The sequence below is a fragment of the Physeter macrocephalus genome, chromosome 16, assembly GCF_002837175.3.
Source record: "Physeter macrocephalus isolate SW-GA chromosome 16, ASM283717v5, whole genome shotgun sequence".
In the NCBI taxonomy this organism is placed as follows: Eukaryota; Metazoa; Chordata; class Mammalia; order Artiodactyla; family Physeteridae; genus Physeter; species Physeter macrocephalus.
In genome coordinates this window covers 56,476,612-56,494,322 of record NC_041229.1, presented here as the reverse complement: position 1 = coordinate 56,494,322, position 17,711 = coordinate 56,476,612, and the positions used below count along the sequence as shown (strand labels likewise).

Below are 17,711 nucleotides of genomic sequence, written 5' to 3'. Positions count from 1 at the left end.
TTTTTTTGCTGTACGTGGGCCTCTCACTGTTGTGGCCTCTCCCATTGTGGAGCACAGGCTCCGGACGCGCAGGCTCGGTGGCCATGGCTCATGGGCCTAGCCGCTCCGCAGCATGTGGGATCTTCCCAGACCGGGGCACGAACCCGTGTCCCCTGCATCGGCAGGCGGACTCTCAACCACTGCGCCACCAGGGAAGCCCATTGAGGTCAATTTTTGATAAATACTGTTTTTCTAGAAAATTACCCATTTGATCCAAATTTTCAACTTGTTTGTGTAGGACTAAGCAAAGTAGTGTCTTATGATTTCCTTAATTTTTTTCTCTGTGCTTATTTCTTTGGGGGTTTCTTTTTATGTACCATAAGCATTATTGTAATTCATTAATAAGATAATATTAGAAATCATTTTTTCCCTACAACTTCACAGTTTATGATTTATTATAATCAGAATTTATTTATACAATAATAATACTTTATTTCTTGAACTCTTGTTATGTATTAGGTACTTCACAACTGTGATGTAATTAATCTTCACATAGCCCAAGAAGGTATATACTAATAGTATCTTTATTTTATAGATGAGAAAACTGAGTCATAGAGATTATTAAGTAATTTGCCTAATTATGCCTGGATGTCATAATTTTAACTTCTTTGTTGGCTACAAGTATTTTAAAATTATTTAAGGCTATTAAATATATAAATTTGTTTGCTTCCTAATGTCTTAACCTAAATCACCATCCAAAAAAGTAATAAAAATTTTAGTTGTCTGTTGAAATGTATTCTATCCCATGAATTATTTCAGTGAAGTTTAGTGGGGAAAAAGTGTTACCAAAAATTTCCTTCCTTAGTTAACAATTATTAGTACTTAAATTTGTAGTTAACATGAGAGATTTCTTTTAAATGGACATCTTACATTTGAAAAGGCAGTGTAACACTTATAACATTTAAACTAAAAATTTGAAAAATGTAAAAAATATCATAACATCACCACCCTAACATTTTAATTTTATTTTTATATACTGCCTTCAAGTTCTTGTCCACATGCATATTTTATGTAGGTGCAATAATAGTGCATTCTTTACTTTTGACAAAGTGAGCTATTTAAGTACTTTTAAAAGAAGTCAATTTAAAAATAAATGTTCAAAAAGAAAATGTTCTTGCTCTTTATAGTCTTAAGAGGTTAGAGAAATCTTTGGTAGAGTTGAGAATATATAAAAGCTACATTAATTTTTATTTATTGAAGTATAATTGCTTCATAATGTTGTGTTAGTTTCTGCTGTACAACGAAGTGAATCAGCTGTATGTATACATATATCCCCTCCCTTTTGGACCTCCTTCCCACCCCTCACCCCCACCCCCAATCCCAACCCTCTAAGTCATCACAGAGCACCAAGCTGAGCTCCCTGTGCTATACAGCAGGTTCCCACCGGCTATCTGTTTTACACATGGTAGTGTATATATGTCAATCCTAATCTCCCAATTTATCCCACCCTCCCCTTCCCACCTTGTGTCCACACGTCCATCCGTCCATCCGTTCTCTACATCTGCATCCCTATTCCTGCCCTGCTTTTATTTTTGACTTCTTATCCTAATCCTTTCATCCCAAGTATTTGCATGGAACACAGATTATTTGTCTGTAAAAGTTCAGATCAATGGCTAATTTGGTTTGAAAGCTCTTATTGATATGATCATAGACAAAAGAAGAATTGTTTTTCATTAAAACTTGTTAATAGCTTTTGTGGTATTTTAATTATGTTTCTGAATGAGAGAAATTTGGGACGATAGGAATTTGAGGAATAAAAGTTAAAAGAATATCTTCCATCAGTATGAACAAAAGCCTCTTTTTAGGCAAGACTCAGTAAATGTGTGTAACTGCTGCCCTCTTGGGTTGATACAAAGCACATGTTATTAAAAATAATTTGTACTGAGATTTATCTTTCTTCTTTCAAAGGTGTTAAAATCATCACACAACAAGTTCAACCAAGTAAAATCTTACCCAAACCAGTGACAGCAACTCTGCCCACCAGTAGCAATTCCCCAATTATGGTGGTTAGCAGTAATGGTGCAATTATGACAACTAAACTTGTAACCACTCCTACTGGTAAGTTTTCTTGAGCGTCAGTCCATTCATTCATCATACTTATTGAGTAATTTCTCTGTACTAGCAATGTACTTGACATTGGGAATATAGAAATTAATGAGACAGTTCTTCAAAGAGGTCTTTCTTGACTCTTCCCTCCTCCCAAATGAAATTAGCTCTCTGCTATTGTCATGGTCCTCTTCTTTTCCTTTATAACACATACTATAATTTCTAATTACTTAGCTACTTTTTGTTACTTTGTTTAATGTTATTCACCTTATTAGACCATGAGCTCCATTAGGATAAGGGACCTTGTCTGTCTTATTCACCATATATATGTAGAGCTAGTCTGTAATTAGGTGTTTAGTCAGGATTTGTTGAGTGAATGAAAACACAGTCCCAGCCCACAAGGATCTCACACTGATGAGTTTGAGAATCTATATTACATTACAGTGTAGTAAGCATTACTCAGACTGAGAAAAGCCTAGGATGCCATTTTACCCAGTTATGAGAGCATCCAGGCTATGCCCAAGGAAGTGACAGTATAGAACATTTTAAATAGTACCACCCTTTGTGACCTTGAGCAGTTTACTTTAATTCCTCTCAGTCTTTTCCATTGTCTGTTTCAATGTGATCATAAAACTTGTACCGTAAAGTTATTGTAAGTGTTAAATCAGGTATGTAAAGTCCCCAACAGAGTGCTCAATAGCCATTACTATTAATTAATGTTAGAATTAGGCAGTACCATTATTTTAAATTTGTATTACTCTTACCAAACGTTTTGAAGAGGGCCAGATTTAGATAATAGAATCTAGAGTGTAAAATGATTCCTTTCTCAAGTTTATAAGCTATCATCTATTGGTCATTATATAAAAGTATGTATAAGCATTACCCTTAATCTCCCTTCGGCTTTAATATCTTCATTTTCAGAGACAAAACAGAGGCTTATGTTAAGCAATATGCACAAGGCCACACAGCCAATAAAAGACAGGACTGGGATTTGAATCCAGAACTGTTTGACTCCCAAAACTGCTTTAAAAAAAAAAAACTGTGGTAAAATATAAATAACATGAAATTTACCATTTTCACCATTTTTAAGTGTACAGTTCATTGGCATTAAGTACATTCACATTGTTTTACAACCATTACAACCATCTAGCTCCAGAACTTTGTACATCTTCCCAAACTGAAACTCTGTGCCCATTAAACAATAACTCTGCATTCCCACCTTCCCCCAGTCCCTGGTAACTGCCATTCTACTTTCTGTCTCTTTGCAAATCCTGTGCTTTAAAAACACTGTTATTCTTGCATTAAATCTGTCATTCTTCACCCAAAACTTTTCTCCATTTAGTACAAAGATAGTAGTGTTATGTAGATATGATTCCTCATGTTAGGGAAAGGTAGTGAAAAATAATATTGTGTCTGTGCTTATGTATATATATTAGAATAAGTGTTTCTAATTTTAAAACAAAAGCTTAAGTTGAAATATTTTCCAGCTATAATTAACTAATTCAAACTATGTATCTTCATAGCATATTTATTTTGCACTAGATTTTTTTTCTGATTTAGATGTATGTTTGTAATCAATTTAAAGTAATTCTACTTAATGTTCTTCCACTTCTCCCTTTTTTGGGTAGTGATTATATTTTAAAACGGTAAATACTAACTGGGTAAAACTGTTTTTGGGAGGGGGTTGTTGAAATGGTTATCACAGTGACCCCTGAATCTAATTATCATGAAAAAATTTTTTTCAGTTGAAGAAGGTTATCTGAGTTATGTTCATTCTCCCCAAAGCTAACGGCTCTTAGGAACAGTGTTAGGAACTTAGGAACAGTGCTTAGGAATAGTGTTTCTGAGTTACCAGATTTGTGACAAACTACAACAGGCTTATCTGGTTAATTTTTAATTCCTGTTTGGGGAAAGGGAAAAGTCCTAGAAATACCTGGGAAGAATGTAAAGTCCTTTGAGAGATATGAAGAAAAATATTCTAATGTGTCAGTTAAGAGTAAATATGTAAATAGTGAACTTTTTAGGCTAAAAAGAAATATTCCTGGTAACTCTCGACAGCTTCAATTTTAATCTCTAGTTAAATGATGGAATAACTCTTTAAAAGATGGAAATATATTTAGAGGGTAGCAGAGTACAAAACAGTAAAAATTTATAAAATTTTAGGCAAACAATAAACTGCCTTATTTGCTGAGTGCTGCCTTTGGGTTTGGCACTGAGACGGCATAAAACAGATGCAGAGACCTTGAAATTTATAACAGAAATATCTAAAATGCTCTGGCAGGAAAGATGATTAAATTTAAGTTTCTTTTGGCATCAAACAAGTGGAAGAAGGGTAATGGAAGAAAGGAACAGACTTGGTTATACTTTTTCTTGGGGTTAGTAATTTGATGCAACACATCACAAAATTTTACGTGTAAAATTATTTCAAATTGAGTTGGCTATAGTTCTTGCTATGTGCATTGAAAACTGGCTATAAATTGTTACTGAATGGCTTGACACCTTGAAATTCCATTTTCAAGTTAAAGCAATGTAGATTATGTTGAATTATAGTTAAACTGTATAAATTGTCATTCTTCTAAAAGTTATGACAAGTTTTTCTCTTGGCTTTTCCCTTTTATAGGCACACAGGCAACCTATACTCGGCCAACAGTGAGCCCATCTATAGGTCGGATGGCTGCAACCCCTGGAGCTGCAACATACGTGAAAACTACCAGTGGTAGCATTATTACAGTAGTACCCAAATCATTAGCTACCTTGGGGGGCAAGATAATTAGCAGTAATATAGTTTCTGGTAGGTATATCTGAAATACGTTAAAGGTATAGGTGACCAATAAGAGGAAAAAACATTTCACTGTTGAAGGATTCTGTCTGATCGCAGTTTTCTGCTTAGAAATCTAGAGCTTTGTTTTTAGTCCTGATGTTTTAGTGATTAAGTATAGTTTTTTAGTTCTAGTATTAAATCTTCATACGTTAAGCTTTTGAGAGTTTTAGAACATTTAGTTGCATTTAATCAGAATGGAAGGATTATGGTTTACATTTGCATAGAGATTTTTCATTTACAAAGTATTGCCCCATTTATCAATTCATTCATACCTCATAACTCTGAAATAGTTGGTATCAGCCCCAGTCTACAGGTACAGACATATTTAAGTTTAGAGGATGAACTTACCTGTCCAAAACCATACAAGCTAGATAGAGGAAGAACTAGTATTTATTAGTCTAAATATGTTTGAGAGATCATATCTCATAATTTCAATTACTAATGTCACTTTAGCATATTAAAAATAAAAATACTTGAATATTTTTATTTGCTTTTCACCATTTATATTGGCTATTTACTTTTTAAAAATGTTTTACTCAGATAGTGAAGGCTAATATTTATTGGTATTTTGGAACCTTACCTGGTTTTTATTGGGTCATTTATTCCTGCAATATTTGCGTTGTGTACCCTGAAGTGGAATGTTAACATGATATCCATTTTCATTGATTATTATTTTTCAATTAAAATGATATGAATAATCTCTGACCAAGCAAGCCCTGTGGACTTTAACTGTCTACCATTTTTGTAGACTAGCCATATTTTGTATGCCCCAGGTGAATTGTTCTAACATTTTAAAGTGAAGGGAGTGAAGTTCCTGGAAGTAATATGATGTTGCTGATAACTCAAGGAGTGAAAAAAAAAACAAAGCAGGGCACGGTATTGGCATAAAGCACTATATTTAAAGCTGCTAATTTTGGCTCTACTTTTTAAGTGTAAGTTTCAATGTTTGCCAAACTGAGGAGGGTGAAACCAGTAGGGAAAGAATCATCATACTTCAGCTTTTAAGAGGATATTTTAAATAACACAGTTAAAACTTGAATTATAATTTATTACCTGACAATATCTTTAAATAGCATAGAGCACATACTTAAACGTTTTTCAAAAAGTAATCATGTTTTTTATTAGTGTATAGCTTTTTATGACCATAAGGGTTTTTCTTTACTTACATATGAATTCTTAATACCATATAGCTTGAAGGAATGTCTTCATGTCACGAAGCCTCTGTTTTCAAACCTTATTTATGATTTAGCTGCTTTGTATGAGGTTAGAGCAATACAGGCAAACACATTGCCCTAAAAACAAAGAGGCGGTGAGATATATACCCTACATGTGTATACATTTCATCCACCTTTGTTTTTAAGTATGAAGTAACTCATGGTTAGTCGCTATTTCAAGTGTATGGGTATACAGAGGAAGAGTTCTTAAACTTTTTCAGCACTGTAGGATATACTGGGCTCGTAGCTGAAATAGCTTTATTCATTGCATGGAGCTCATTTTGCCTCAGCCTTTGCTTCACTATTTGACACTTTAATTCTAAAGAACTTCTCTCATTTCTGACTGCTTTAAACTGATCCTTATGTTACATATCAATATTCTTTATAAAGATAGTTTTCTTATTTTATAATACTCTTGTTGTTCCATGATACTGGGGTTATCAGTTAGTTTATTAGTAGTTTTCAATCCCTGTCTTTTCACAGTAAACCGATAAGCCTGGTTGGATGAATTTAGATAGTTTTCTGCCTTCATCCATGATCAGATGCTGGATACTAGAGTCCATGCCCCCACCACCCCGCAACCAAAAAGAAATGCTTTTCTTAAAATATACTCAAACACCTGGCTGTAAGAATAGAAGGCTTTAAAAAAATGATATTTTCCCCTTTATTGTGGGGAATTTGGAAAATACAGAAAGGTATACAAAGAAAATTAAAAACCTGTAATTTTCGCCATCTAGAGAAATATGTTAAAATTTAAGTGTATATATTTCTGTTTATTCCTTTTTCTATTTAGATTTTTGTATAAATGTTTTTGTATATATATGTATATTTTTAAAATTAAATTTAGATCTAATACAATCAGTTTTAATCTTTTTTCATATAATATATCATTTTCCCATTCTATTAAATGTATTTTGACACCCCACCCCCGCCCCAGATTAATGACTATACAGTGTTCTCTCATATGATGCACCATGATTTAACTGTTTATTCATTGTTGAATGTTTTAGGTTACTTAACAATTTTTTTTGGTCATAAATAATCCTGTGACGAACATCATTATACATAAATTATTATGTGAAGTTCTTATTTTCTTTGTATAATATCCTGGAAGGCAAGTTCATGCTTTCAAAGTGCTTTCTAGAAAGGTCAAGTTTTTATTAGAATAAGCAATTAAGTGGAAGGCATGACTATTTTTGCAATTATTTAATTCATATCTTATAGAATCAAATATTTACTTATATGTGTATATATAGAGAGAACTATCAGATATGTAAGTCTTTTGGAGAGCTTTGTTGAAGGTTGGTTGAAAAATCATGCCTATTTTATACAGAAGATGGGCTCCTTCAGAGATAAACTCATTATCTTGACTCTAAGGACATTATGAGAACCTTTGAAAATGGCAGGACTTGATTTTGATTCCCTTGATCTTTAGTACAATGTCCAGGCAAGGCTTGCGTCTATATACTTGTCCATTTGTTCATTCGTTTGCTCATTCTTTGAGCAAAGTAACACATAAAACATTATCCAAAAAACCAAGATTGTCAGAGTGATTTAAGAATCTGTGACTAGTAAAATCTGGGCCAATAAATTTGTGTTCTTTAAGCCTACCTACCATAATGCTCAAACTTTTACAGGCATCTTATTTTTGAATAAGAATCTCTGGAATGTGTCAGTATCATGGCCCATGATCCAAATGTGATTCACATTTACTTGCACCCATTGTATCTTGACTTTTTATAAGTAAAGACTGTATAGGTGAGTTCTCTAATACGCTATGAACTAGATATGGGGTCAGATGCTGTGATACACCGTGATGTACATGAGGTGCATTCTCTGCCCTAAAGAATGCTAAACAGGTGAACTTGTATAGTCTCTTGTAACAGAACTATACACTGAATACTATGAAACATAGAGGAAGACTTTATTTATTTATTTGTTTATCTATTTTTGGCTGTGTTGGGTCTTTGTTGCTGCGTGCGGGCTTTCTCTAGTTGGGGTGAGCAGGGGCTGCTCTTTGTTGCGGTGCACAGGCTTCTCATTGCAGTGGCTCCTGTTGTTGTGGAGCGCGGGCTCTAGGCGTGTGGGCTTCAGTAGTTGTGGCAGCACGTGGGCTCAGTAGTTGTGGCTTGCGGGGTCTAGAGCACAGGCTCAGTAGTTGTGGTGCACAGGCTCAGGTGCTCCGCAGCATGTAGGATCCTCCTGGACCAGGGATTGAACCTGTGTCCCCTGCATTGGTAGGCTGATTCTTAACCACTGCGCCACCAGGGAAGTCCGAGGAAGACATTGTTTTAAATGAGTAATACTTCCTTCTTCAATATAATGTAGATGTCACCTGAGATATAGAAACATGCTATTGGAATTTTAAACTTTTATAATTTGATAATTCTAGTCATAAATTGTATTCTTAATTTATTCATAATTGTAACTTAATGCTGTACTTCCTTTTCCTTATGCTATGCCTTTTTCTTCTATTTTCTAACATTGCCCCCACCTCCCATTTTGTTAAGCTGGTGAGCTTGGTTTGCAACTGTCTCATAAATTGACACACCTGTAATGGAAAGGATTTGACATTTTCATAGTTATAAATATAATTCATTTGTTAAGCAAGTTTTGTCAAAAAAGCAAAAAAGTGATCCTTGTACTTTGGTATGGAGTTAAATCTTGGTTTACATTTCATTGAGATAGTTTTTAATGCTTAGTTTCTAAGAACACTTTTTTATTAACCAAATATTTGGTGAGGGAGCATTGTCAGAGGAGGCATCATAATCACATATGAGGGACTGGAGTTAATTAAGAGTTAAAGTTGATGTAAGTGGATAAGAGGCAGCTTGGTTTTTGTGGCTCTTAACAGTTCACTGTTCAGAGACTGCAGGTAAAGGGAAAAACATTTGTGAAACTGGCCCACGGATAAAAGTGCTTTTTTATGTTACCTGAGCATGCTACCTTGGACTGATGAGGCATTAGATGATGGCAAGTGTATTATAAAGATATTGTAACAAGATGGCCAAAAGCTGACATATAACTAGAATATTCTTAATAAGAAATGCTAAAGTTTGCCAGTAGAAAAGATTAAATTTTAACTTTTATTCTTGAGAGTATATTAATCAGTTGTGTTTTTAATGTGTACCCATTCTGTGCTTAGTCATTTGATAAATGATATGCAAGCCTATAGCAGAAAAATATGACTAGATAGTTTAAGCCTGTTTTCATAGGTAGAGAAAATTATAGGTGCAGAAGGAGCACTGGGATTGATGTGCTCAAGGACCAGTGTGGAAACCAGCACATTGAAGGAGAGGTGTATATTGGATAATCCTGAAAATTAAGGTCTGATGGAACCTGGAGGGCTAAGCAGAGGAGTTTGGTCTTTGTGTGGTAGGTAATAGGAAGCCATAGTAAAAGGAGTTACTTGTTAAACTAGAGTTTATGGTGTGTATTTTGGAGTAGGAACAAATAAGATCTAATTGGTGGATTTAAGGCCAGATTATAAAGGATTCTGAAACCCAAGACAGGAAGTTGGAACTAAATACAATGGGGATTTGGAAAGCTTTTGACCAATTTCACATGTTGTTCGTTCTTGATATGGTGAAATGAGTTTTTTTTGTTTTTTTGTTTTTTTAGGATGTTTGCTATGGCAGGATGCATCAGAGCTATTTGAATGATAGAGAAACTTGAAATAGGGAGAAAATATGGGAAGCCAAAAGAGATGTGGGCCTGTCTATTGAGCTGGCATTGATAACATTTTGAAAGAAGACATATGTTGGTGACAAATTTAGTTCTTTCACATACGCGTTGAACGATTACTTGAGTAATTGCCATACGGTGTGTGCTAAGCACTGAGGAGTCAGTGGCGTGAAAAGATACAGTGTGGAGCTAAGGGGTTTTCATTTTGTTAGAGGGTACAGGGAGTGAAGACAAGGCAAGAAGCAAAGATTGACACCAGGATTTCCAACTTGAACAATTAGAAGAATATAGGGTATAAATTTGATAGGTAGATAGATTTGTTAGGTGGAAGAGAAGCAGTTTGTGGAAGCATGTTGGGGAGAGGGTAAGATAATAATATGTTTGGATCAGTAGATATAGATCTACTACATAGATGTTAATGATGGAAAATATAAGTTTATATATATAAGTATATAAATTAGGGTTTCATCCTCAGACTTTTCAGAGTGCTGCAGGTGATGAGTATACATTTCATCTGACTTGGTCTGTGACTGTGTTTATTTTGTCTTTCTCTTGTCACATAAAAATAAATGACATTTCTTTTCATCAGTTTTCTCTATAGACTAGTGTTATATGAGAATTTTGATACAAATTTACCTCTTTTTTATGTTATTTTTTGAAGAGTTTTCCTATCACACTAGTCACATAGGTAATACCATTGAGTTTGGGAGAAATGTTTGTCATGGAATAGAGCTTCTAATTTGTTTCAGTTAACTAGTCAGGAGAGGAATATTGATGGGGAAGCAGATATTGATATTTTTAGATTCTGAGTTTGGTGTGTAGGCCCTCAGATTACAAAAAGATGAATGCTGTAAGAGTTAATTCTTAATATTCTCTCATTCTAGGACAACTTGTAATTTATTATTCCAGGCCTTCATTTTCATCCTCATGACAGCCTTTATGTCATCTAGGGATGACATCAACTACATGTATTAATTGTATGCAACGTAAACAGAAGTAACCAAATATCACTAGTCCTTAACGCGGGCCTCCTTTTCTCCCCCCTTCTCTAAGGAACGACTACCAAAATCACTACAATCCCAATGACTTCCAAGCCCAATGTGATTGTTGTGCAAAAGACTACAGGAAAAGGAACCACCATTCAAGGCCTCCCGGGCAAAAACGTTGTCACAACATTACTTAATGCTGGAGTAAGTAAGAGCTTGAACTGCAGACTCAGCAGTCCGCTAAGGATTTTAAAGAACAGCTATACAAATATTTGTCTAAGGACTTCAGAACCCACAATGGCCAGAATGGCTTGATTTACCCTACTGTGATGTAATAACTGTTAAAAAACACCACCCACTGATGCCATTTTTTACAGTAATTTCTAAAACATGTTGTTCATAGCTAAGTTGCTTATGACCATGATTTAGATGCTTAGCTTGGTCCAGATGGAAGATTCCACTGGGTTAACTACAGAGGGACCTCTGTCAGAGGACAGTTTATTCCTGCTTTTGGCCAATAGATACCAGTCTAGTATTTCACCTCGGCTAGGCAAAGAGAAATATTTGGGACTAAGACTAAATTAATGACAATGATTTGTTACTTTCATTTTTACTTCTTTGAGCTAGTGAAAAAAAATCAAATAAATAACAGATTCATTTATAGTTCTGAAGGCAGTTGTTAAGAGGTTAAGGGATTTGGAGTTAGCCAAACCTAGGCTTTGTCTCTGAGTATCATAATTGTTTGACTTTGGCTAACTTATTCGACTTCTCTCATCCTTAATTTCCTCATTTGTACGTTGAGGATGATGATCTCTACCAGTGAATTTGTTGAGTAACTAACTGGTAGCTGTTGAAAGTGCTTAGAACAGTGCCTGGCACATAGGAAGTCCTCAATAATTTTTTTTTTCTTACTGTTATTACTCTCTGTACTTAACTGTCTAGGTTTGGTAGTGTCCCTACTTTGCTAGAAAAAAAAAATGCTATACTTCATTGTAGTTGATCTCTAGTAGCTTCCTAGGCATCACAGTCTTTACAGTGTTGGTAGGGGTCTAGTATTAGATTTTTTCATTACATGGGAAAACATAGATTTTTCCTAACCTTAGTTCACATAGTAAGCCAAAAGTAAAGCCAGGATTAGAATTCAGATTTTCAGAATGCTTTATCTTTTGGTTTGTAATTTCATGGAACTTGATATTAAAAGAGGGGAGTGCCATGTACTCTAGGTCCTATGGTCACATAGATCTAAGAATAGTGTGTGTGAGTACTAGCTGCTATATACATCTAATAGCAACAGTTTGACACAGGAAATGATAGTCAAACAAGCAGATCAGAGTATAAGACCATCCACTTAACCACATATGTACATGTACCTGTACTCATAACTTGCTTACCTGTGCATGCGTAAACACACACACGCACCAGAAGAGCTTTTTAAAAAAATAGCCTGCTAGTTGGTTTTGATTGGTTTTGAATGGTCTTTATAATTATACTTGGACAGGGCCCATTGAGCTGCTTAATAGAAGGGCATGCCCACTTGCAAACTAGCAGCTCTTGGCAAATGAACTAGAGCTCTTTCCAGAGATGCTGCTGTGAAGGGTGTACGTGTATTAAAATAAGTAATCACATGATTGGCAGACACTCCATGTTTCCCTTAGATAACTGCAGCAGATATTTAAACATGTGAATTTTGTAATCATTTAGCTCTAAATTCACAGAGTGATTACCTTTTTGCCAGCTCACCTGGGTGCTTTGTTTTTACTGGCTGCTAAGTTGAGATGGGCACACATTTAGGTGATGATGACTCAAAAGAAAAACTGATAAGGTGAAAAAATTTCAGATCCGTTCCTTTTTAATTTTATGGATTTTAACTTTTTTAATTTTAATAGTTTAGTAAAATGACTATATTTGAATTTAATTTAGTTAAGCTCAAGTATTGACTCTATAAATGACCAGAAAATGGTACTTAAGAATAAAGCAGATGAAAATGGTGAAAAGTTAATGGGCTTAAACTATCTAGTTAATAGACTAAAGTGATATTAGTAACATGCTGATGTGGGAAATGTCCTAAGTTTTTTCTTTGTATTTTCCCATGTAACCTCAGAAAGAATGTTAATATCTCTGCTGATTTCATCTCTTGCCCATACTGTTTCACATAGGCATTCTGCTATATATCCTTATAATATCATGTTTGGGGAACTGAGGCAGTTTATTTTGTATGTGAACATTTAGCTATTGGTAAAAATGCACAGTAATTTTTTTATTACACATATGTTCATTTCACATAAACTGTCAATAAAGATGAATGTTGGGACAAGACCTATAGTCCCAACACTTAGAGATAACCATTGTTAGCATTTTAGTATATAGTCTTCTATAATTTTTGACTCTATATTATATACATATTCTGTGAATGAGACAGTATAATAAGTATTCTTACATAAGGTGATTTTTTAAAATTCACTCACCAAGAAATGTTTAATGCCTTCATAGGACAGAAGGTTGGTCAGAGGACTTCTGAGATCATTTCAACTAGGTCTAAGATTTTTGATCACCTGGAAACATTGTACTTTGTTGCAGAGTTTACAGCCCTTTGCCCATCATCCTGGTAAAACCTTTCTGTGATTTTCAGTGAAAAAATGCATATAAATCTCATATATTTACTGACTTCAATTTAGGGAGAAAAGACTATTCAGACGGTGCCAACAGGAGCAAAACCAGCTATTATCACTGCTACAAGACCCATCACCAAAATGATTGTAACTCAGCCAAAAGGAATAGGTTCTACAGTTCAACCAGCAGCTAAAATCATCCCAACAAAAATTGTTTATGGGCAGCAAGGGAAAACACAGGTATGCTAAGATATGGTGATTTTTCTTGACTCTGGTATATTTCAAATTCCTAGAAAAGATCAGTAATATTTAAAGAATCAGATTATTAAAAGTTATGATTGAATGTGTATAATCATCTGTTTTCAAAACAGTACTTTTCAGTACTTAAAAAAATACATATCTTAAATATTTGTGTCATGTCATGAGCAAAGGTTAGAGAACAGAATCCCCTTGGAGGACTTCCCTGGTGGCGTGGTGGATAAGAATCTGCCTGCCAATGCAGGGGACACGGGTTTGATCCCAGGTCTTGGAAGATCCCACATGCCGCGGAGCAACTAAGCACGTGCACCACAACTACTGAGCCTGTGCTCTAGAGCCCGTGTGCCACAACTACTGAGCCTGCGCCCTAGAGCCTGTGAGCCACAACTACTGAAGCCCGTGCCCCACAATAAGAGAAGACATTGCAAGGAGAAGCCCACGCACCGTAACGAAGAGTGGCCTCCGCTCGCCACAACTAGAAAAAGCCTGCACGCAGCAACGAAGACGCAACACAGCCAAAAAAATAAATAAAATTAAATCTTTGAAAAAAAAAAGAAAAGAATCCCCTTGGAATAAAATTTGCTGAAGATATATATTGTTTTTTGAGAAGAAGATGGTTGAGGGATGATGGTAGTTATTCATAATCTCTCAAAGAAAAGTATTTATTTTTTATAAGCATATATGGCCTTTGAAAGCACTTTGGATATTATAAAATTTGATTTACTTGAAACCTAAATAATGGAGAAGCTGGAGAACTGTTCATTTTTCAACAAGTAAACGATAAGGGAGCTTTTCTGGAGATTTGTCTGGGAAATTGAGGCTCGGGATTTAATCCTGTGTTGCTGGGCTACTGTTTATTTTGCAGGTACTTTACTTTTCTGAGAATATCAAAGGAATCAATGTCAGCTTTGGTTGAGAAATGCTATCCTAGAATTTTTGTGAAAGATACTAATTTACCTATAAACTAATAATTTGCCTTTAGAATCAGTTCCCTCAGTATTATAGCCAAATAGTTTACGTATCTAAACAATAAGTTTTGTGATTTTCTAATAAGTTCAAATTGCCTTTACTTTTATTTTTTTTTGTGGTACGCGGGCCTCTCACTGTTGTGGCCTCTCCCGTCGCAGAGCACAGGCTCCGGACGCGCAGGCCCAGCGGCCATGGCTCACGGGCCCAGCCGCTCCGCGGCATGTGGGATCTCCCCAGACCGGGGCACGAACCCGTGTCCCCTACATTGGCAGGCGGACTCTCAACCACTACGCCACCAGGGAAGCCTTCAAATTGCCTTTAAATTTCAACTGTAACAGTTTCATTTGCTCCATCATCTAAGTCATAACCCATGTTTTCATTCTTGAATTTTTGGAAATGGTGACTTAAAGAGTCTGAAAAGGTTTAGTAACTTATATATGGGAGAATAAAAAATAATTGTGGTGAAGTAACATTTTTATTCCATGCACACAATTGAAGTTAACTCCCAGAGTCCAAATTTTGAAGTGGAATGGTTCACTGTGAAACTTTTCTCCTGTTTCACTTGTTGTAGTGTCTGTGGTTTTGACCTTTGCCAAGAGTTGATCTATCACATGTTCCTTATTGATTCTAATAGTTGTCTAAATTAGTGTTCCTCTGGGGATTTCTTCAAAGATGGCTTAGGTCCTTAGCAATTTTACTTTGTGCAGTTGTGTTAATTAGGAATTTCATTTGGTTGCTAAAGAAAAGAAACCTGAAGAACAGTGGCTTAAACAGATTAGAGTTTTATTTTTATTATGTTGATAAATATTCAGAGGAAGGAAATCCTGGACTGTTATTGTGACTCAAAAATTCCCTTGGGAATCTAGGCTCCTTGTGTCTTTTCTGTTCTGCCATCCTTAGTTTGTGACTATCATTCTGCTCTATAGCCTACAGACTGTAAAATGACTCCTGAAGTCATTACAGACAAGAAAAAACAGGGTCAAAGGCTCTTGTTAGAATCATAGCTGTTGTAATATATCATGTACTGCTTGAAATTTTGTGTGTGGCCTGCTATAATTTGTTCATAGATTGAATTAGTCTTTGATGAACAGTGCTGTGCCCAAACTATAATAAATGTACAAAATACTGTTTTCTGTGTCAGAAAAATATTTGTTTCATCATGACCTAGAAGTTAAGCATTTTTTATTTTTATTTGTTTTTTTTTTGGTTTTTTTTGTTTGTTTGTTTTTTGCGGTACGCCGGCCTCTCACTGTCGTGGCCTCTCCCATTGCGGAGCACAGGCTCCGGATGCGCAGGCTCAGCAGCCATGGCTCACGGGCCCAGCCGCTCCACGGCATGTGGGATCTTCCTGGACTGGGGCACGAACCCGTGTCCCCTGCATCGGCAGGCGGACTCTCAACCACTGTGCCACCGGGGAAGCCCCAAGCATTTTTTAAATGCTCTAAATTTATACTGGTTGTATTTTTGCTTGTGTTCTAGGTTCTTATTAAACCTAAACCAGTGACGTTTCAAGCTACAGTTGTTAGTGAGCAAACAAGGCAGCTGGTCACGGAAACATTACAGCAAGCATCCAGGGTGGCAGAGGCTGGTAATTCATCTATTCAGGAGGGAAAAGAAGAACCACAGAGTTATACAGATAGTAGTTCCTCTTCTACGGAGTCCTCCCAAAGTTCCCAAGGTAAGATCCATTTTACTTCTGATTTATGTAATTATTGCTGACATAGTGCCCTAGTTCTAAAATAGTTGAATCTAGGGATCTCAAACAAACATGTATGCTTTGACTTGTTAGTTCTTTTGATTTTATTGTCTTTTGTTTGATATGTAATCAGTGAGCTGAAGTTTTGTTTTTGGTAAGGCTTATTACCATTCTTTCCTGCCTGGCATATGTTCATCAAGTAATTGGTAAATTTTAGATGATGATTTTGGCAGGTAGGTATTATCAAACTGGATAGAGCTGTGATTCCTTCTGTTTGCTTTGAGTAAGTAGGAGAAGTATGCAAGAAAGTGAATATACCTTTTGCAATGGTTGTCGCTGAATCTTGAGAAAGGATTGAGGTGGTCAGAGATGGGGCCATAAGTGGGCTGTAAGTGGGTGATCATACATTGCAGTTTGCATGGGACAAGTCTTAGTTTATTTCTGTTCTAGAATAGTTATTAATAGCATTCGCTTTCACTCTCAAAAGTGTTCCAGTTTAGATGATAATTATATGGTTGTCCTAATTATAAGGAAGGTGCTATGAAGCCAGACTCCATAATAGGGAAAATCATTATCCTTAGTGCTATTTTAATTATGTTGTTCTAGGAAGTCACTTGAAATAGACTCATGATCATAAGCTTTCAGACTTTCTACAAATCTAGTACCCATGTCTGTCAGTTACCTTAACCACCCATATTGTCAGGTAGTATATTTATGCCTGTACTTATAAGCTCTGATATATCCAAACAAAACTGTTTATCTTCTCTTGATCATTCCTCACTCACTCCATTTCCTCTCCTCACCTCTCCATTATTGTCTCTGGAATGCTTTCTTAGCACCTTCACCTTTCTAATAGTTTCTTACTATTGTGCAGGAATTATTATTTTAACTCTTCAGTGGAATCTTCCCAGATTAGTCTTACTCATGGTTCAAATTGCTGATTATTCCATTAATTCAATTTGACATTTATTTATTAGTTTATACTATGTATTAAACTTCATGAGAAAACTTTATGAAGGAAGTAGCATTTGAAATGGTCTTTGAAAACTCATCAATTAAAAATTAAAATGTTGATTTGAACAAACAATATGGCCCTCATTTTAGAAAATGGATAATTTTCTTCTGCATATTATCAATAATAGTAATATTTTCTGAATCAATTTGCTAAGATTTAATTTATCATTCTGTATTGATTATGAATCAGTTTATGTCTAGTTATAGTAAGATGATGCTTATTCTCTATTTCTTTTAGACTTACTGATTTGATATGTATAGATTCCATTCTTAGTTTAACTCATCAGATGCTTTTTTTACTCTTTTATTTTTAAGTCTGTAGTTATTTGAATAATACCAGCCTTTTTTTTCCCTTGAGAAATATTTTCATAGTGG

The 17,711-nt window shown here is 35.3% G+C and overlaps 1 protein-coding gene across 17 annotated transcripts in view; it reads left to right on the top strand.

Moving 5' to 3' along the window:
* Positions 1-17,711, top strand: part of EMSY (EMSY transcriptional repressor, BRCA2 interacting) — a 97,971-nt gene that overhangs the window by 44,287 nt on the left and 35,973 nt on the right. For all 17 annotated transcript variants that reach the window (XM_055091581.1, XM_055091587.1, XM_055091589.1 and 14 more), the window contains 5 exons: positions 1,948-2,097; positions 4,706-4,876; positions 10,858-10,994; positions 13,466-13,639; positions 16,106-16,304. In XM_055091581.1, coding sequence (XP_054947556.1) covers positions 1,948-2,097; positions 4,706-4,876; positions 10,858-10,994; positions 13,466-13,639; positions 16,106-16,304 — 831 coding nt within the window. The remainder of the gene's footprint in view (positions 1-1,947; positions 2,098-4,705; positions 4,877-10,857; positions 10,995-13,465; positions 13,640-16,105; positions 16,305-17,711) is intronic.